Genomic DNA, 22,914 nt, shown 5'->3' with positions numbered 1-22,914 from the left:
ATCGAGAATTATCACGTTTGTTCACTGCTTTCATCAACATTAAGGCATTCTTTGTTTTTTCTTGATTCGTTTGGTATCTAAAAAGTTTTAGAAGTGACAAATCTGGCTGTAAAATTGTTATCAATTTCTTAAAATCAATTCTCCCACTCGATAAAACATTGAATCAATAGCAAATCATTACCACGCCATGTCCATGCAGTAACTCAATACAGATTCGCCGTTCATGGACCCGTATACTGACCCGTATCTTTTCGCATGCGATACTGTGCGTTCTAATTCATGTGGGTATTATTGAAAAGCACCGTCGTAATGCTGCTGCCAGTTGCCCTGTTAAGCTTTCGATCGCAAATCACACCGGGTCATGGACAGATGGCGGGAGGGATGAGGTTAAATTTATTGATGGCAATTCACTTCTGTGTTCGTATGATTTGTTTACCATGGTTCTCAGTGGGTGTTTACATGCAAAAAGACAATGCTTCTGAAGGGAAATTTCTCTGAAAAAAATCGGAGATCTTTTACATCTGAGAACTGAGAGCCTACAAAATTATACATAACTCTGCAAGATGATGCTGAACAGGTTAATGATTATGAAAACTTTGAACCGGAGCTGCAAGTACACCACAAACTTCACATGCAAACACAAACACCAGTCAAAGAGACAATGGACACATCAACACAAACAGAAATGTGTGCAGCGGACATCACAGTACTGGAAGCACAAGCAGACAATAAAGTGCTCGCTAAAGCAAAACAAGAAGCAGCCCAAATGAAGTTACAGAAGAAAGCTTTGCCAAGGATGACAAAAAGACAAAGTTCTACACGGGTTTACCAACGTTTGCCATTTTGATGCAAGTCTTCAATTATGTTAAGGACAAGCTCCCCACTAGACATTCATTAACACATTTTCAGCAGTTGCTGATCATCTTGATGAAGCTCAGACTTTCAGTGCCTCATGAAGATCTTGCGTATCGATTCCTTGTTAGTGAATCCACAATATCGCACGTTGTGGCGACTCCTGAGAATTAGGCCACTCCTTGGCCGAACCCTCGGCACTGAGATTGACCGGGTCTAGGACTGCCAGTCCATGGGGTTTCCCAGGAGGGGTTTTGTGGGGAGAGAGGAGAGTGAACATGTGCGCTGGCAGCTTGTGGTGTTAATAAAGCATCCCGACTGGACTAACCTGGCGTCTAGCCTTATTTCGGGCTGAACCGATCGTTCCCGCTACATTGGTGACCCCGATGCTCCAAACTCATCAACATTCAAGAAGGCAACCAGCTCCCCGCTGCTCTGGCCGACCAGGCCCAGCTGAACGCGATCGCCCTGAAGCTACCGACCTTCTGGACCTCCCAGCCGCACGTATGGTTCTAGCAGGCCGGGCACAATTCTACATCCGCGGGATCGCGGTTGATGTGACCCGTTACTACTACGTCATAGGCTCGCTCGACCAGGAAACGGCTGGTCGCATAGTGCTTTCCTGCGCGATCCCCCGGCAGCCGCTAAATACAAAGGCTTCAAGGCGCAGCTTCTCCGCACTTTCAGGCTCAGCCTATTGGAGCAAGCGGCGCGGATCCTCAACATGGGCGGCTCGGCGAACAGAAGCCGTCGGCCCTCATTAGCGAGATGCTTACCCTCATGGACAGCCACCTTTTTGAGTTCACGTGCTTGCAGCAGTTGCCAGACGACATGCGCCTGCTCCTCTCCGGGGCAAAATTTGACGACCCCCTGGCGGAAGCGGAGCACGCCAACGAGCTGCGGCTGACCTATTGGCGGGAGATGGGCACACTGGATTGAGGGCCTGCAGCAACCGGGACGACCTTGATGCCCTTCACGGCATATCCAAGTTAATTGCTTGGCCCGAAAGAGAGGTTCTGTGGAAGACCATGCCCATGCAATTTCGGCGGACATTTGTAAAGCTTGTGGCAGTGATTATAGATTGCTTCAAAGTATTTTGTAATAGACCTACGAGTTTAGAGGCATGCGCCCAGAATTGGTTGAACTATAAACACCATAACACCATCAAATTTTTGATAGGTGTAATACCATGTGGTGTTATTTCATTTTTATCTGCGGCTTGGGGGGGGCCGAGGCACAGATAAAACGGTCCCGCTGTACTGGCAGCCATAGTAATCAACGTACTCGTGCTTGCCTCCAGTACACCATTTGTCCTCCAGAAGGCGTTGCGTGACAACATTACGGGTCATGTGTCGTGACCTCGCCGTGCAATCGCTCTATATTATATAAGAATACTGATAGCTTAATAGACTATTGCTAATTTCGCAGGACCAAGCAAATGAGAGGAAACGCGCAAAGTACCAGGAGCTAGTGGTGATGTGCCGGGACAGAGGCTGGAAGACACGCTATGAACCCATAGAGGTGGGCTGTAGAGGCTTTGCAGGTCACTCACTCTGCAAAGTCCTCAACCAATTGGGCATTACGGGGCTGGCAAAGAAGAGGGCCATTCAGAGAAGCCGCAGAGAAAGCCACTAGATGGCTTAAATTAAGAGGGCTGATCCGTGGGCAGTTGCTGCTGGGACGCAAGTTGGGGCCTGATCAACCCCGGCTGGGTCGCCTGGGCGAGGGTGTCTGATGTTGTGAGACACGAAACACCCGATGACCCCAGGCCACATCACTGAGGATGCGTCCCAGTGCATCCAGAAGATGTATCTTGCACATTGAAACTGATGGGAATTTTGCCTTTGTGTAAACCAGGTGCAAATTGTGTAAATCAGGTGTAAATTGTGTAAATTAAAGTACATCTACTGTTGCAATAAATTAATGCTAATCAGATTATTTGGTTTACGGACTTCTCCCTCAAAAAATAAAGTGACATTTATATTAACCACAGTTAATTCATTGCAGAAATGGCTTTTCTTTTAAAGGTGTTAAGGGAATTATACAATTCCTTGTGATTAATTGCAGAAACAAGCTGTGATGTTTGATGGACTGTGTGGGGTGGGAGGACCCTTTGCTCCTCCCGTGCAGCAGGTGGCGCTGCACAGGACAAAGGGAGATGTGTTGTACATAGTTATCTTGGCTGTACATAGTGGGGAGTGATCAGTCAGATTGTGGGGTTGCAGCCATTTTAGTTGTCTTGCTGCCAGCATTGAGTTAATGTAATAAAGACTTCTGTTGTACCTTGAAGACTTGCAAAGTTTCATACAGACATAGAACAGGAACACAAAACAAACGTGTGAGAGGGAGATGGGATCTCATACAGTAAAAGTTCTCAAAATAAAAAGAACTGTTTGATAGGCAGGCTACTAAAATGCTGAGGTTATGGATCTGATATTTAGCAAGACTACTGGTGAATCTGATTAAACAGCATAATAGTTGTTAAAAACAATCTTTATGTAAGTATTTTTTTTAACAAATTTGGGAATTCCAAACTTAAACCTGAAAGCTATACTAATAAAGGTTTTTCTCCTGTTCCTTTGTAATTCTTATCTGTCTCTTTGTAAATGTAAGTCAATAATTGCTGGTAAATGAGATGAAAGTTATTACTGACTTTAATTTTTTTTCTCTTTTAATATAGTAAAGCAATCTAGTTAATTCTAGTGGTTCATTAGCATCATTTATATTGAGAATAAAAGCACATTTTCAGGAGAAGATTCATGGTTCTAAGAATGGAAAGCACAGCTGGCATAACTAGTCACTTGCTTTACTGAAAAAAAAATCCTGTAACTTCATCTTGTAGCTTGTTTCCTGGCAAGTTGTCAACAGAGTTTCTTGCCAGTTATGAAATTTGTATAGATGCCTCAGATAAAAGTTGTCAGGTTTTAATAAAAAAATCTGCAGTTGTATATCACCTTTCATGTTCTCAGTTTGACCAAAGCAGTTTGCAGCCAATTAATAATTTTTAATGTGCTGCTACGTAAAATTAGCTGCCAATCTGTATGTGGCAAGATCCCACAATGGTAATGTTAGAGAACTGGAATCAACTGGAAGTGCTGACAAATTTAACAGATCATCTGATGCCACTTACACTGTAGCACTCAATAGTGCACTGAAGTGTCACCTTAGCCTATGTTCCTGAACTGGGGCCTGAAATCATGGTCGATTATACAAAACTGCAAATGCTGCAACCATGGCAAGTGAGACTGAGGCTGGTGGTACACAGAATACATCACAAGAATAAAGATGTCAATGATTCTCCTCCAACAGTTTGTCAAATGATATCAGAGCCTTTGTAGAAACGTGTATGTCTTGTTGCACCAGGAGGAAGTTTAGATAGCAATGCACTACTGATACAGGATAATTAAGAATTACTTATTTCTTGAGTATACATAGAAAATTTTGAGATTGTGGAGGCACTCGTGGTGATCTTTCAAGAATCACTAGAGTGTGGAGTGGTCCCAGAGGACTGGAAAATTACAAATGCTGTTCAAGAAAGGAGCAAAGCAGAAGAGGAGAAACCATAGGCCGGTTAGCCTGACCAGTGGTTGATAAGATTTTAGAGGCCATTATTAAGGATGGGGTTTCCGAGTACTTAGAAGCACATGATAAAATAGGCAGAAGTCAGCATGGTTTTGTAAAGGGGAGATCTTGCCTGAAAAATCTGTTGGAATTCTTTGAGGAAGTAAATAGCAGGCTAGACAAAGGAGAGTCACATGATGTTCATACTACCAAAATGCATGACTCCACACTTTGCTATGCTGTATTCCATCAGCCACTTCTTTGCCCACTCTCCCAATCTGCAGAGTCCCTGCTTTCTCCATACTACCTGCCCCTCCACCTATCTTCATATCATCTGCAAACTTGGCCACAAAGTCTTCAGTTCCCTCATCCAAATCATTTATATACATCATGAAGTGAGGCCCCACTGCTGATCCCTGCGGAACGCTGCTAGCCACTGGCAGCCAACCAAACAAAAACCCCTTTATTGCCTTCTTCCATCCAGCCAACCTGCTATCCATGTTAGTATCTTCCCTCTGACACCCATGGACTCTCATCTTCCTTAGAAGCCTCACGTGTGGCATCTTATCAAAAGCCTTCTGAAAATCCAGGTAAGCCACATCCGCTGACTCTCCTTTGTCTACCCTACTATTTACTTCCTCAAAGAATTCCAACAGGCTCATCAGGCAAGATCTCCCTTTCACAAAACCATGTTGACTTCGGCCTATTTATTGTCTGCTCCTAAGTACTCAACTTGGAGGTGCAAAGTGACTTGAGATTGGTGGTGCAGGATTCCCAAAAGGTTAATTTGCAAGTTGAATTGGGAGTAAGGAAGGCAGATGCAAAGTTAAAATTTATATCGAGAGGACTAGAATATAAAAGTAGGGATGTAAAGCTGAAAAACAGCGATGTAATGCTGAGGCTTGAGAATGCACTGGTCAGACCACATTGGGAGGATTGCTTAGCAGTTTTGGGCCCCATATCTGAGGAGGGATGTGTTGGCATTGGGTAGGCTCCAGACGAGGTTAATGAGAATGATCCTGGGGATGAATAGGTTTACGTATGATGAGCATTTTACGGTACTGGGCCTGTACTCGCTGGAGTTTAGGATAAAGTGGGGACCTCATTGAAATGTACCGAATAGTGAAAGACCTGGATAGAGTGAATGTGGAGAGGATGTTTCCACTAGTGGGAGAGTCTAGGAAAAAGGGCACAGCTTCAGAATAAAAAGATGTTCCTTTAGGAAGGAGATGAGGAGGAATTTCTTTAGTCAGAGGGTGGTAAATCTGTGGAATTCATTGCTAGAGATGGCTGTGGAAGCCAAGTCATTGGTTATTTTTAAAGCGAAGATTGACAGATTCTTGATTGGTAAAGATGTCAAAGGTTACGGGGAGAATGCAGGAGAATTGGGTTGAGAGGGAAAGATAGATCAGCCATGATTGAACGGCGGAGTAGACGTGTTGGGCCAAATGGCCTAATTCTGGTCCAATGACTATGAACATGAAAATGATGGCCTTAACTGCAGTATCAAAAGAGTTTTGAGCCATTGTCAAAGGAAAATATCAACTTTAAGACCGAGGCTTCAAAGCAAAGAAATACACAAAACAATCTTAATGTTAAATCTAGTCATTCTTTTGATCATGGAATTTAAAAAGAATACCGCTAGGTTGAGGTAACTCAAAATGAGTCCAGGATTGCAACTGAGACCGATCTATTACATTAAAATGTACTGCATACTAGACATTGCATCTAACAATGGAAGGATTAGAAAATAAATGTCAGAATCCCTCATAGAAGAAAAATTACATGTTACAACAAAAGGCTATTTGCTTTTAACAGTGTACAGCTTATGTGATTATGGCAGTCTTGAAACTGTTTAAATGATTTACATTGTCTATTACTTTCTATCAGTCCAGTTATTGTTGTCATGCAGGAAAAACAACTTTAGTTTAGTTTAAAGACTCAGTGTGGAAACAGGCCCTTCAACTCACCGAGTTCACGCTGACCAGCGATCACCTGTACACTAGTTCTCTGTTATCACGGTTTCGCAGCCTGGGGAAAATTACAGAAACCAACAAACCTGCACATCTTTGTACCTACAAACCTGCACATCTTTGGAATGTGGGAGGAAACTGGAGCACCACAAGGTCACAGGATGAACATATACACGATGTACGGACAGCACAGAGGCGCAGCGGTAGAGTTGCGGCCTTACAGCACCAGAGACCCAGGTTTGAGACCCTGACTGCGGGTGCTATTTGTACAGAGTTTGTATGTTCTCCTTTGGTCACATGGAATTTCTCTGGGTGCTCCAGTTTCCTCCCATTTTCCAAAGACGTGAAGGTTTGTAAGTTAATAGGCTTCTGTAAATTGTCCCTAGTGTGTCGGATAGAACTAGAGTATAGCTGATTGTTGGTCGGCATGGACTCTTCATGTTGCATCTCTGAAATAAACTAATCTAAGCACCCCTAGTCAGGATTGAACGCAGGTCTCTGGAGCTGTAAGGCAGAAACTACCAGTGCACCACTGTGCCGCCCCTAAGGACTACCAACTATCTGTGGATATGAGCAAGATGATTGCACATGTTGTTGATGTTCTAGCAAAAATATCTGTAGAAACATTGCAGGAGATCCAAGACCAACTTTGAGAATTTGAGTTTAGTGGCAATTATATTATGAGACATAACCATTCGGGTGGTGATAACTATATAAAGCTATATGTATTTAATACAAAGGGAACAAATTGTTTATATCATTCACTGGTCTGTTCAGAAAGCTTAGCTTCCTATTAATGAATTAATTTTTCATATTTCTACCGCATTTTCATTTTAAAAAAAGTATATTACGAGATTATTTCAGTTCCAGACACATAAATACCATTGTAAACCTATAATTTCTTAGTGGTACAGAAGTTTGAAAACATCCAGATTCAGGGATAGTTTCTTCCTGGCTATTATCAGGTAACTGAACCATCCTATCACCAACTACAGAGTGTTCCTGACCTCCCTCCTACTTCATTTTTCGCTGACTGGATAGCACAAAACAAAAAGGTTTTTCACTGTACCTCGGTACACATGACAATAATAAACTAAACTAAACTAAATAAACATTACTGTTAATTTTAAAGTCAGATTTTAGTCAGCGAACCACTGAAGGTACTAATCACTTTAACGTTAGAGTGCCCTTTCGGCCTTGTGGAATCTTTTGATCACAATTGATTTACTGATATGTTCCATGATTTTCATCATCTTTTTAATTGTTGTATTGTGAAAATATCCACCATTGATAGATATACAGATATACATACTTTAAGCTATGTTGAGACAAAAACCCCAAGTCCTCTGACACAAAATGGTGTGGGAGAGGGAGGGTAGACCCCAACTCCATCAGAATTCCCCATTCATCATTTCTCCTTGGGAGCAAACATCGATCCCAAGAAAAAATGATCAAAGCTGCCTTTTTTTAAACTTTTAAAAGACTACAAAGTTCCTCACAACTTCCTTTGAAAGTCAGCTGATCGCAAGGGAACTGGGCAACTAGGAAAAAATACTTTAAAGTTATTTTAATTAAAGACCTGTTGTACGCAGGTCGTAGGCAGATTGTAGGCACTATTAATTGTTGCCTGGTGAGATATTTACAACAGGGAGACTCCTTCACATTTTGTGCATTTTCAGCTATATTCAAATTGACATGTTATTTATTTATTTATTTGTAGGTAATGTTGAAAATCTCAGTGCCACCATTTATAGCCCATCCCTAATTGCCTGTCAGATGTGAAGTGCTACAGTGAAAGTGAAAAATCACATTCACTGGATTATTGGTTCAGTAGATTGCAGATTGAGATGGTGATTTCAGTTTTTAAATCCTCCCTAACACCTTGGCACCACTTATACCAAGAAAACTTTATAATCCTCAGTGTTCAGTTGCAAATAGTGGGGAATCCATTGGATGGCCTGGTTCTGATCACCACTGTCTTGCAACTATCCCACCAATATGCGGTGTGTGTCCACATCCCTTTCCACTTGCTTTCCCAGAAATTCCCATGTGGCAGAACCAACTTGGGATCTGCCAAGTATATCCCTGTAGAAACAAAGAACTGCAGATGCAGAAAGGTCTCAACTCGAAATGTTACCTATCCATGTTCTCCACAGATGCTGCCTGACCCGCTGAGCTACTCCAGCACTCTGATTTTCCCATGTTCGAAAGATACTTGGATTGTTTCAAAACTTCAGTTTGCGTTCAAGCCAATTGCAGCTCACTCGTGGTAATAAAGTGATGCAAAATGCCTATTGGGTTTGTTGAAAATGCAGATGCTGAATGCCCTTCCTCAGGACATTGTTCTAGTATCCTCCAAAGACGTACAGGTATGTAGGTTAATTGGCTGGGTAAATGTTTTTAAAAAATTGTCCCTAGTGGGTGTAGGATAGTGTTAATGTACGGGGATCGCTGGGCAGCACGGACTTGGAGGGCCGAAAAGGCCTGTTTCCGGCTGTATATATATGATATATGATGATATGAGTATCAGTCATCCCCATTTACGTTATCAATGATCTTTCATCAATCATCCATCTATTAATGCTTTCCACTAATATCACCTGCGGCTTGAAACTGGGTGTAATTTGTGTCCTTCAGTGTATCCCTGTACTCCTGGCAAGATAAGTTGCCCCTGGCAATTTTCCCATGATATTTACGGAACTGGTGTAACATGGGCAGAATCTAGGGAGAAACCTCTCTGAGTTACTTGATCATCACACTTTTACTTTTGGTATTTTATCACTGCATATTTTATGTCAGATATTTATCATTGAACTTTTGCTGTCATGTTTTCGTTCCTGCACATTCACTATTATATATTCACCATTGGACCTTTGCTGTTGTACATTTATTGCTACACTTTTCATCTTGTATATTTATCATTGACCCTTTGCTGTTGTAAATTTTTCACTACACTTTTGCTGTCGTACTTTTATGAGTGCACTGGAACTAATTTTCTGAGCATGATGCCACAGGTCAGAAAATAAACTGGCCCTTGAGCACACCTGTTAAACAATGATACTGATCACTGAGAATTAGTGCCATTGACAGTTTTGTGACGATTTCTTACACTTTGGTGTCTGATTCGGCTTCAATCAACAAAAGGTAGGAACGATAGCGAAAAATGTAATAACTGAAAATAGGTGACAAACCAAGTTGGAAATCGGAACAAAGAATTAAGATAGTTCTTTCAGGGATTGTATAATTATTGCTCATGCTTATATCAGACAATGCAGATATATTTTATGGAGATGATGAATTGTTAATCTTTGTCACTTATTCTCTTTTGCAGGCAACCCATTACACATTTCTGGCAAGTGCTGAGGTGTTGGGGAAAGTCCTTATTAGCACCATAGCTGGTATACTTGTGGATAGGATTGGTTTTCCTTCTAGTTTTTGCATTTTTCTGTTGCTTTCAGGTTTATCCTTGCTCCATGTTCTGAATCCACCCGAGATACTATCCAAGCAATGTAAACAATAATGTGCGAGTGTTTTACAATAGCACAGAAACTGGAGTGTTATACCAGTTGTCCCCCAGAGCAAAGTTAAATTGGTCAGTGGGAAACACATCATTTGTGAAATCAGTGGGGAAAATTCAAACCACCTGGCTACAGTGAGAAGAAAGTGGGCGGCAGATAACATTGCTGTGCAAAATTCCCACTCGCTTCCAATTTTTCCGTAATGTTAACCAAGCCGTTTTTATTGAGGTGCCACCTGACTATCACATGGGCCTCATTCATGAATGCACAGAAAGCACTGTGGTGCACTCAGTGATATTTAAGATAAGGACATGCACTAAACCAAGTCAGAAACTTTTTTGAACAGATCTGGCTTATTGATAGTCTGCTGGGGGCCAGCAGGAAAGCTTTAACTTCTATTTCTCAGTCAGCTCCATCTCTGTCCCGATCATTCCACGCACAGTGCAAGTGGGGTAGTACAGTTCAGTGTCTAATTGGTGATATCAAACAAATCTGTAAATCTGTCCCCTCCCTCAGCTCTCCACACCGCTCATCCAAGAAGGGCGGCACGGTAGCGCAGCGGTAGAGTTGCTGCTTTACAGCGAATGCAGCGCCGGAGACTCAGGTTCGATCCTGACTACGGGTGCTGCACTGTAAGGAGTTTGTACGTTCTCCCCGTGACCTGCGTGGGTTTTCTCCGAGATCTTCGGTTTCCTCCCACACTCCAAAGACGTACAGGTATGTAGGTTAATTGGCTGGGTAAATGTAAAAATTGTCCCTAGTGGGTGTAGGATAGTGTTAATGTACGGGGATCACTGGGCGGCACGGACTTGGAGGGCCGAAAAGGCCTGTTTCCGGCTGTAGATATATGATATGATATATGATATGATGATAAGATCTACCAGTAAACATCTCCAGCAGATGTTCAATTCCAGGAAGATTTTACAATCAGGTTTGTACTTGATCCACAGGAGGACTTTAACCCACAGTGTACTGACCTCCCATCCTTCAGAACACTAAAAAAGAGCAAAGAAGCCTTCATTACATAAAATAAAACATTTCCCACCATCACTAACCTTATTGAGAAATAGTATTGCGCTCATTAATCTTCACTTGATTATGTTGTACAGAACATGTCAAAACATTTCTTTCTCCTGGTAAAAACATAGTTAATCGGTATTATCCGAAAGTAAAATATTCCAATATTTAATTTATGTAATGTGACAAATGTGTCTTTGTCCTTTTTAGGTGATCTTCAGGGAAACAGGTATGTCATCAGTACACTGGCTTAAAGTGCTCTATAGGTCTGGTTAAATCAAGAAACAAACCTAGTTGTAGAATCTTCCTAGAATTGAACATATGCTCAATATCATTGTCTGAAGCTGGGTCTCAACCCGAAACGTCACCCATTCCTTCTCTCCAGAGATGCTGCCTGTCCCACTGAGTTACTCCAGCTTTTTGTGTCTATCATCATTAAGTATAAAGTGTCCAATAGCACGTGCTTACCATCAAAAACCAGCTGTCCAGGAATCAAACCAATCGAGAAAATATGAAAACATCCAAGATGTTTAAAGATATATTAAAACATTTTGGTGAAAACATTTTGGTGATTGAAACTTGCTAGCTTCTTAACTGACCTCTTTATTGTCAATATAAACTTGAATTTTGACTACTAATGAAGTATGGATCTCAGCATATAATTTTTTTTAGAATGCCGGTTTCTTTCACCTGTACTTTCACTAAATGGCTGAAACTCAAGTTTTTGGTAAATGACGTTTTAATTGATGTAACTACGTTACATTGTACCCTGTATACCACAGTGGGTGGTGATGCGGGTTGGAAGGCGAGGGGGATTGATATGGAGTAAATGGTGAAATGTGTCAATGTACGAAGTAAGAGGATGAGTGAAGTTGACTTTATTTGTATTCTGACTGAAATATGTCTTCACGTTAAACTTAGAGTTAATTAGCATTATATTGTTATTATTCCTGTACAGCTGAAACTAGCCAAATAATTGCTGCTAGACACTGTTGTGATTTGTCTGTTGACTGATTTCATGTAATGTGAGGGTATGCCGATTGCGATTTTAAAAAATCACACGTGTTTGTGTTACACAAATTTTTTATCACGCGAATCATTAATTTGCATTTGTTATCTATGCAAAGGTTCATTTTCAGTGCTTCATTTCACATATCGTATGTTGGTAACTAGGTTATCTTCCTGCTTCTGTATTTCCCCGCGGAGTTTTGCAATTTTTCTTCTAAACAAGATTCTATCAATTTATAAGTGATTAAAAAATATTCTTCCTTATTCTGGATGCAAGTTGTGCAACTCTTAATTTCCCCAATGTCCTCTGTTTGGTCTCTGGATATCAATGTACTCTAATCTATACTGTCAGAAAATTTCCTTGTAATCAACCTCAGATTATTTCTCAATAAATCCACAGGAATAATAAAACTGATTGTTAATGAGTTGATATTGGTATATGTCAAGCATTTGGAATTTACTGACAGGTACTGCAGCTATCAGGAAGCCTGGATGGAAATGAAAGAACCACTCCTACATAAAGCCGAAACTCTATTGAAGAGATTGGATTGAATCAATGCCAGAAAGTGATTTCAGGCAGAAATATAATCGCTAAGGTTTAGATAACATTATCAACTGATGTATTGCATTAGATGGTGCACGCAACATAAACAATTACAACATTGATTTATTACTCAGTTAATGACATGGTTAATTTCTGTATCGTAAGATTAATCGAATTATGGTTTCTCGTTTAAAGGAACAAGATATCTTATTCAAGCTGATCTGTTTTAACACAACTTCAATTTTTCCATCACTGTCCACAATTCATTCACCCTATATAAATTGCTGCCTCTATAATTTTCACTCTGGATTCTCTTTAGTTTAGTTTAGTTTAGAGATATAGTGTGGAAACAGGCCCTTCGGGCCACTGATTCCACACCAGCCAATGATCACTCCTACACTAGTTCTATGTTATCCCAGTTTTGCATCTTACACACTAGGGGCAATTTACAGAAGCCAATTACACTACAAACCTTAACGTCTTTGGAATGTGGGAGGAAACTGGAGCACCCAGAGAAAACCCATGAGGTCACAGGAAAAAAAATACAAACTCGTTCTTACCAACGAACAGTTAGAACATAAGAAAAGTTAGGATTGAACCCGGGTCTCTGACGCTGTAAGGCAGCAACTCTACTGCTGCCGTAAAGGTTATTTCAACCTTTAAATGCCTCCTAACGTCTTTCATATCATATCATATCATATATATACAGCCGGAAACAGGCCTTTTCGGCCCACCAAGTCCATGCCGCCCAGCGATCCCCGCACATTAACACTATCCTACACCCACTAGGGACAATTTTTACATTTACCCAGCCAATTTACCTACATACTTGTACGTCTTTGGAGTGTGGGAGGAAACCGAAGATCTCGGAGAAAACCCACGCAGGTCACGGGGAGAACGTACAAACTCCTTACAGTGCAGCACCCGTAGTCAGGATCGAACCTGAGTCTCCGGCGCTGCATTCGCTGTAAAGCAGCAACTCTACCGCTGCGCTACCGTGCCTGCCCACATATTTCTAAATCTCAAAATATTTTGCAATGTATATATTTGTTCTTTATCTATTAAGGTGTGGAAAACGGAATGGGGAGGGCACGCGGATTTTGAAATTTCAATCTCGACAATCTCAGCAGGAACAGTTTAAGGGAAGCAGAAGCAGAATTCTAACCCTCCAATAGCCAACATGTGCACAGTTCTATACTCTGTGCTTCTCTCCTCCTCTTTAGATTCTAATGCACACGAGCCACAACTTGAGCTGATGCTTGATGGTACCTACTTGAGTTATAGTTCATCTTTCCAAAGCACAGAAATATTTCTACATTTTCAGCAGGTGAAAAGAAAGAGGTGGGCGGTAATCTTACAAAAATCAGAAAAGTGGCAGTGCTGTGATACACAGTTTGCCATGCAGGGATGCGTAAAAGAGAGGAAAGTTGAATATGTAAATAAACTCCGCAATATCACAAGCAATGCCAATCACTCAGAAAGGCCTCTCCCCTGCCCGTGATGACCAGCATGTTTCACTCCAGAGTTGATTGCTGTGTTTGTCTTCACAGCAACCCTCTCCTGCAGAATAAATGTCGTGAGGTCTTTTCAAATGTCCACACCGTGCAGCTGGAATGGCCAAATAGCAAGTGTACAAGTATGCAAGGTGTGAGTTGGAAGTCAGGGCTGCAATAGTATTGTAAATGAGAAGAAAGAGATGTTGGAATGAGGAATGGTGCAAATGTGTGAAGATGAGTGCAGGGAATTTGAGGAGGGGAGAATGAGATATAAGCAGGGAGTTATATTCATAATTTGACACCTCTTTTCCAGCCATTAACAATCTTGGGAAATGTAGCCTTAATCTGTAAATAGTATCGATGATTCCTTCTCTCTAGCTGATAGGAGTGTTGCCTGGGGGGATCTCTCCAAGTGACCTCTTCTCTCTCCACTCGCCTTGCTTTTCCACAAATCACATTCCACGCTAACTTTCCCACCTAGATAAGTGCATTCTTCAAATACCGCAAGAGACTCAAAGAACAGCACTGGCTCAGCAGTAGAGCTGCTGTCTCACAGCCCCAGAGACCCGGGTTCGATCCTGACCACGGGTGCTGTCTGTTCTCCCTACGACTGTGTGGGTTTCCGCCCACTTTCCAAAGACATGCTGGCCTGTGGGTTAATTGGCTTCTGTAAATTGCCCCTTGTGTGTAGGATGCGAAAGTGGGATAACATGGAACTATTGTGCGAGTGATCAATTTAGTATAGTTTAGTTTAGAGATACATTGTCGATGTGGACGCAATGGACTGAAGGGCCTATGTAGGAGCAAAATGGAAAGGCCACGTGGAGTTGGTGTTTGAAGTAACGGGCAATTTATTAAACTGGTGAGTACCAGGTGGCCAGCTAAAGCTAACCTGTCAAGTGTGACTTTGGTACATTTTTTAATATTCTCAGATGACTACATTTTGCACAGAGACTTGATTAACGATAAAATTAGGTCTTAATTACAGAATGGACTCAGAATGGAAAGACTTACCTCGGTGACAAACGGAATCTGATGATTATTCACAATCTAAATTCATTAACAGTAGATCAAAATTTCTGTTACAATGATGGGTGCACGCATAATCAATGAAATTCCTTTTAGACTTGGTCTGCTTTTTGCTGTCACCACATTAGCACAATCCACATCCCTATTTACTGATTATTAGCCCTCACTTTGATTAGGACAGCCGACAAGCCTTAATCATTTTGAGGCGTTGCTTGAAATTGCATGTAAAGTTACGTACACAATTCTTGTGCACCTGCTTTTGGATGCATTAAAATTTTAGCCTAAAGGCTTTTTTGAAGTGCTGAAGTTAAAAAATGTACTCCCTTGTCTTTTGCCATCAAATAGAGTTAATAAGATGAACTCAGATTTGCCAATGCTCAATTCATGATCTTGAATTATCATTTTCACATCAGAGTTTCAAGTAACAGCCTAGTAACACCGCTGGATTCGTGTTACATTTATGCATAAAGTGCAGTGTAATTAGGGAATGAAACTCTGATCTGTCAGTATATTTAAATCTGGCAGGTATTGGATGAACACCTGTCTAAGATAGTCTTACACCACTTTGTTTGTTGGCAACCACGTAATTGAGAAACAAGCTTTAAACATTAGGAACATAGCCACACAAGTGAGACATAAGCTAGATCAGGCTGATTAATATCTTTTTTCCCTCCACCCACCTTGCTTCTACATCCTTTAATAAACCTGTCAAATAAAAAAAAACTCACATTTGATCCAGCCTCCACAGTTTTTTTTAATGGTCCAGGGTGTTCCATTCCACCACATAGCAAATGAAGAAGTGTTTCCTGACTTCATTTTGAAAGGTTGGACTCCAATTAACAGGTTATCATTTATTTCGAGACCAGGTCCCCCAATCCCTATTCCTCTTTCCTGCTCGCCCACAATCATCTGAAGAAATAGTCTCCATTCCATTCCGTAAATCATATTTGACACCACAATTCAATCACTTCTTGTACTTCCATGCTTAAGAAAATACAAGCCGGATCTCTAAATTAACACTGTTAGGACTGGTCATATTCCGAGCAATCTGTACCTTCTCCAAAATTAACGTACCGATTCTTTAGTGGAGTGCCCAGAAATTAACACTGTTCTGTCTAATGAGAGTTGGATATAACTGTTACATTTTCAAGACCAAAGACAAAAAAAACGTGCTTTACTATATTTGGTACGGAACATCATCCCTAAATCTCCAGTCCTCCAAAGTTCCAACCTGCTCACCATGTAGAATATAATCTGATCGAACTTTCATAGAACTAAATTGGATGATCTCAATCCAATTGGATTGGATGGTCAAACCCCAATTGCTGTTGTTTTGGGTATTCAATGATTCAATGCCCTCTACCAATATCTCCTCTTATGTGCATCATTCATTAAATAAACTAAATTTGTATCATCAAAAAATATGGGTGTACCACTCTCTATTCCTTCATTTAACTCATAGATGAGCTGAAATGCTTCTCCAATTCTCAGTGGAGAGGGAATGTCACTGATCAAGGAAGTCTATCAGCATATTTAGTTTTTTGGCATCTGAGACGTTTCAACATGTCCATGAAGATTCTCCTAGTATTCTACAGATGCACAGTGAATAGTATTTTCATGGGATGCACCACAGCCTGGTATGGTAATTGCTGTAGGAAGAAACTGCAGATGCTGGTTTAAGACAAAGATAAACACAAAAAGCTGGAGTAACTCAACGGGACTGGCAGCATCTCTGGAGAGAAGAAATGGGTGACATTTCGGGTCGAGACCCTTCTTCAGACTGAAAGTCATGGGAAATTGACACAAGAGATATAAAAGATGATGTAGAGAGATAAAGAACAATGAATGAAAAATATGCAAAAAAGTAATGATAAAGGAAACAGGCCATTGTTAGTTGGGTGAAAATGAGAAGCTGGTGTGACTTGGGTGGGGGAAGGTTAGAGAGAGGGAATGCTGGGGTTACTTGAAGTTAGAGAAATCAATATTCATACCACTGGGCTGCAAGCTGCCCAAACGAAATATGAGAAGCTCTTCCTCCAATTTGCAATTAGCCTCACTCTGACAATGGTGGAGATCTAGGACAGAAAGGTCAGTGCGGGAATGGGGAGGAGAATTAAAGTGTTTAGCAACTGGGAGATCAGGTGTAGTTGCTGTGCACTACTCATGCAATCTCTCAGAGTATAGTCAAACAAGTTCTACTTTTTTTAACTTAATGATTGGACATTGTCACTGTGAAACTGTTACCCTAGGTGAAAACACAGGTAGTTGCAATGCAGTTGGTTAATGAAATGATAGCATATGCAAGCACTGGTTAGAAAATGAAAATAAACGATTCAGTCATACTAATTTATGTCAATGTTTACCTTCCACAAAATCAAAGAGTCATCACAATTACCATGAATAATAAAAATAGCATTAGAAAAATGTAAGGACCAAAAGCCAATAAATCCATCAGAATTAATATCCAATATCATGGGTTTTAGAAGATGTTGTCAAACTGGAAAGGGTACAGAGAAGATTTACGAGGATGTTGCCAGAACAAGAGGGTCTGAGCTATAGGGAGAGATTGAGTAGGCTGAGAGTCTATTCCTTGGAACGCAGGATGAAGAGGGGTGATCTCGCCGTTATACGAGTCCACATCTTGAACAACGGATACAGTAGATAAGGTTGGAGGAGGTGAATGTAAACCTCTGTCTAACCTGAAAGGACTGTCGGGGTCCCTGAACAGAGTCGAATGAGGAGATAGTGGGACAGGTGTTGCATCTTCTGCAGTTGCAGGGGAAGGTACCTGGGGAGGGGGTTTGGGTGGGAAGGGATGTTAACCAGGGAGTTGCGTGGGGAATGGTCTTTGTGGAAGGCGGAAAGGGGTTGAGATGGGAAAATGTGGCTAGTGGTGGGATCCCGTTGGAGGTGGCGGAAATGACGGATTATGTGTTGTATGCGAAGACTGATGGGGTGAAAGGTAAGGACTAGGGAGACTAGTCTCTGTTGCGACTAGGGGGAGGGGGAGCAAGGGCGGAGCTGTGGGGTATTCTTGCTATGGAGGGCGTGCAGCGTAGGTTCACTAGGTTAATTCCCGGAATGGCGGGACTGTCGTATGTTGAAAGGCTGGAGCGATTGGGCTTGTATACACTGGAATTTAGAAGGATGAGGGGGGATCTTATTGAAACGTATAAGATAATTAGGGGATTGGACACATTAGAGGCAGGAAACATGTTCCCAATGTTGGGGGAGTCCAGAACAAGGGGCCACAGTTTAAGAATAAGGGGTAGGCCATTTAGAACGGAGATGAGGAAGAACTTTTTCAGTCAGAGAGTGGTGAAGGTGTGGAATTCTCTGCCTCAGAAGGCAGTGGAGGCCAGTTCGTTGGATGCTTTCAAGAGAGAGCTGGATAGAGCTCTTAAGGATAGCGGAGTGAGGGGGTATGGGGAGAAGGCAGGAACGGGGTACTGATTGAGAGTGATCAGCCATGATCGCATTGAATGGCGGTGCTGGCTCGAAGGGCTGAATGGCCTACTCCTGCACCTATTGTCTATTGTCTATTGTCTATTGAGACACAAGTGAGGGCCTCATGTTTGATGGGAGAGGGGAATCCCCATTCCCTAAACAATGAGGATATTTCGGATATCCTGGTATGGAACACCTCATCTTGGGCGCAGTTGCACAAATCATCTTTGTGTGAGTATTAAGGGGCGTGGCTGTGTTCTGCAGCTGCGGCTTACTGGCAGTCTCTCTGTTTTTTTTGTTGTTTTTTGTCATTGTCGTCGTTAAATGTACGTTTTGTTTTATTTTTAACTCTGTGTATGTGGGGGGGTGGTGGGGGGGTTGGGGGAAACCTTTTTTCAAATCTCCTCCTCAACGGAGATGCGACCTTTACCGTGTCGTATCTCCGTTCGCGCTACGGCCTAACATCGTGGAGTCGGCGGCCTCCAGCTGGGATCGACCTCAAAGACTCCGGTCGCAGGGCCTGGACTTACCATCTCGGAGGCTTCGGCCGTGGGCCCTGCAGACCGCAACATCGGGAGTTCGCAGGTCCCTGGCTGGCGACCGGCTTTTGGGAGCAGCTTCGACCGCCCCGAAGCGCGAGGTACGATCGACCCGCCCGCAGGCCCTTCATCGCCCTGCGTGGCTCGGCCGCAGCACTTTCCATCGCCCGGTGGGGGCTCAGGACCTTCATCGGCCTGCTCGGCTCGGCCCTGGGACTTTCCATCGCCCGGTGGGGGCTCAGGACTTTCATCGGCCTGCTCGGCTCGGCCCTGGGACTTTCCATCGCCCGGTGGGGGCTTCAAAAAGTTGGGAGCCTCGATCACCTCGTGGCACCACGGGAGAAGAATGAGGAAGAGATAAGACTTTGCCTTCCATCACAGTGAGGGTATGCCTAGAGCAATCACTGTGATGGCTGTTTGTGTAAAAATTATATCTGTGTGTCTTGTGCTTTTTGATGTCTACTGCCGGACCCTGATGTGAGAGGACGCTGGCGTTGTGTATTCGCCGCTTTTCCGTCAGGATAGTTTGTCTGTTTGTTTCTATGTTAATTGTTTTTGTAAAGCGCTTTGAGCACCCGATAAGGCGCTATATAAAATAAATGAATTATTATTATTATTATTAGTTGCAGCGTAGACGGAGGAATTGGGAGTAGGGGATAGAGTGCTTGCAGGAAGCAGGGCAAGAAGAAGTGTAGTCGAGATTGTTGTGGGAGTCAGTGGGTTTGTAATAGACTTCAGTCAATAGTCTATTTCCTGTGATGGAGACTGAGATCAGGAAAGGGGAGGGAGGTGTTGGAGGTGTTCCAAATAAATTTGAGTGCAGGATGAAAATCGGTGGTGAGGTTGATGAGGTCCATGAGTTCTGCATGGGTGCAAGAGGTACCACCGATGCAGTCATCAATGTAACGGAGATAGAGTTTGGGGATAGGCCCAGTATATGCCTGGAACAGGGATTGTTCAACGTTCCCTTCAAAGAGGCAGGCATAGCTGGGGCCCATGAGAGTGCCCATAGACATGCCTTGGACTTGGAGGAAGTGGGAGGAGTCAAAGGAGAAGTTGTTGAGGGTGAGAACCAACTCCACTAGGCAGAGTAGAATGTGAGTAGAGGGAAATTGGATGGATCTGCGGTCGAGGAATAAACAGAGGGCTTTAAGGCCCTCCTGGTGGATGGTGTAGAGAGACTGAATGTCCACATTAAGGATGGGGGAGTGGGGGCTCAGATACAGTGCTGCTTAAGAGACATTTAGATAGGCACATGGATATGCAAGGTATGGAACATTATGCTGCATGTGTAAGCAGATGGGATTCATTTAATTTTGCATCATGTTCAACACAAACCTTCTGGGCCACATACCCTATCCCTGTGCTGTACTGTTCTATGATTTCTATGAAGCCTTGTAAGACCACACTTGGAATAACGTTTACATGTCTGGTCCCTCTCCATAAGTAAGGGAATGCAACCATGGTTCACCAGATTTATTCTTAGGATAAATAAGTTATTTTATGAAATGTGTTTAAGTGGACTAAACCTGCAGTGGGAAGATTGGTCCTCCACAATTTCCTGCCTTGTACTGCCCCCGTCCCACGCAGCCCAATTCTACCCCCTACACAAGATTCATATCAAGGGTTGAGAGTCAAGAGTATTTAATTGCCATATGTATCAACAATAGAACAATGAAATTCTAAATGTTTACTTCTATCAACTAAACAAATGCAATACACACGGAAAAGTTCAATTAATTAGTGACCTTAATAGTGGTGCAAAAACCCCCCCAAGTCATAGAGACCAACCAAAGTCAGTACATAGAAATTCATGGTTACTGAGGTTAGTGCTGTGCAGTGTTCAACAGCCTAATGATTGCTATTTGTGAACCTGATGGTCACAGTCTTCGTTGTCCTGTACCCTCTTCCCAATGGTAGGAGCAAATTAAGAACTTGGCTGAGGTGGTGTGGGTCTTTGATGATGCTGGTTGCCTTTTTAAGGCAGAGCCTCCTATTGATCTTGTTGACAGTGGGGAGATCAGTACATATGGTGGACTGAGCAGTGTCTACCATTTTCTGTAATCTCCTTCGTTTGGGGCGGCACAGTGACGCAGCAGTTTCTGCCTTACAGTGTCAGGGACTCGGGTTCGATCCCGACCACGGGTGCTGTCTGTATGAAGTTTGTACTTTCTCCCTGCGACTGCGTGGGTTTTCTCTGGGTGCCCTGGTTTCCTCCCACACTCCTAAGAAATACAAGTTTATAGGTTAACTGGTTTCGGTAAAATTGTAAATTGGCCTCAAGTGTGTAGGATAGTGCTAGTATACGGGGTGATCGCTCGTCAGCGCGGACTCAGTGGGCCAAAAGGCCTATTTACGCGCTGTATCTGTAAAGTTTAAAGTTCTGTAAAATCTGAATGTTTAAGTCACTGCACCAGGCCATTATGCAACCAGTATGTTCTGTACCCTACAACCATATGTACACATCATGTACTGTACATTCCAACACTATGCCTTCAAGAGGGTGAGAGGGCCTTCTGCTTTGTCAATGAACCGAGACTCAGCAACTTCCCCTCCACCAATACATTGATTCAAGTGGCAGAGCTGATTCCACTCACTTTATCCAGATCAATGTCGTAGCTATGTACTCAAATGGGCCTCATCTGTGCCTCTTTGTTGGAAGCCTGGAAAGGATTTTGCTTTTCTGTCCTACTCAGGCCTTCCCTCTTCCCTACATTTCCCTGAAATATATTGTGGTACATCATTGATTGTTTTGGTACTGTTTCCTACACTTGTTTAGAAATCAAAAATATCCCCTCTACCAGTTTTGACAGAACCCTTCTCCACGTTTTAATTTCCTGCACTTCAGCTCTCATCCCTTACACTGACCCCTTACATCCCTTGCTCTGGACAGAACAAGGATCAAGTATCCCACATCCTTATTTTCCAACCAATCAGTCCCTTCATCGAACAAGATTCCATCATCAAACACATCGTCCCCTCCCCTTTCAGCATTCGAAAGCCATGCAATTCCCTATTCACCCCGAGTCTCCATCAACCATTATACTTTTCATGCAAACAGCTGAACCTCTATTTTTCCCCACAATCCAAAGACCTAAACAGCTCTTCACAAAAGGCAGCAATTCACTAGCACTTTCACACTCGCTCTGCAACTTAAAACTAACTTGTTTTCTTTTGTTCCCAGTTCTGACAAAGGGTATTTGACCATAAATATTATCTCTGTTTTTCTTTCCATGGATGCTGTCTGACCAGCTGAATGCACTGACAAAAGGGCAGAGGGAGAAGACTAGGGTAGGACTGAAAGAAAGATTTTCCTCCAGTGCTTTCTGTTTTTATTTCAAATTTCCAGCATCTGCACATTCATCTCCAGCAAGGGTTAATGCATTCAGATTAAGGCATGCTACATCGTTCCCAAACAGGGTTTGAATCTGATGCCTTCCTTAATGACAAGGTTCATCATTTCGTTATGGATTGAAAAAGTGGCATTTAAAAGAAATGCATGCCTTTGTAATCTTTATTAAAAATAAAAATCTACGAAGCTTCAGAGAGAGTTTTAACAAATTAGTATTATTCAAAACACATTAATGTCCAATAAATCTTAGTTTGATAACTAGTTAGACAGACAATCATATCTGCAGAACTTGATGCCAAATTTGATTGTCATGGACAATTAATATGGCAAACTTTGTTCTTGATTTTGTATACCTGACTAAAATTGAGATCTGCAAGTGATTCATAGCTAACAGTCTCTGCAGCAGAAAAGAAAAATCTATTAGTCCTGAATATGTGAATCTAATTTATGAATCATTTAACATAACATATTGTATTAGACACTTCTTATACGATCTGCAGAGAATTGTGTAAGCTTAATTAAATTACATAATGTAAATCAGTTGTTAATATTTCAGGGAAAATCTTGTACGAGACTTG

The 22,914-nt window shown here is 42.2% G+C and overlaps 1 protein-coding gene across 1 annotated transcript in view; it reads left to right on the top strand.

The window, feature by feature from the left end:
• The window catches only part of slc33a2 (solute carrier family 33 member 2), a 121,867-nt gene extending 109,436 nt beyond the window's left edge, over positions 1-12,431 (top strand). Inside the window, exon 6 of the mRNA XM_078396262.1 lies at positions 9,718-12,431. Within this exon, the coding sequence (XP_078252388.1) occupies positions 9,718-9,906 (189 nt within the window). The 3' untranslated portion in view covers positions 9,907-12,431. The remainder of the gene's footprint in view (positions 1-9,717) is intronic.
• Positions 12,432-22,914: the final 10,483 nt, after the last annotated feature.

Source organism: Rhinoraja longicauda, chromosome 3, assembly GCF_053455715.1.
Source record: "Rhinoraja longicauda isolate Sanriku21f chromosome 3, sRhiLon1.1, whole genome shotgun sequence".
Taxonomy (NCBI): Eukaryota; Metazoa; Chordata; class Chondrichthyes; order Rajiformes; family Arhynchobatidae; genus Rhinoraja; species Rhinoraja longicauda.
The sequence above is the reverse complement of the archived record's forward strand: the minus strand, read 5'-3'. Positions and strand labels throughout refer to the sequence as shown.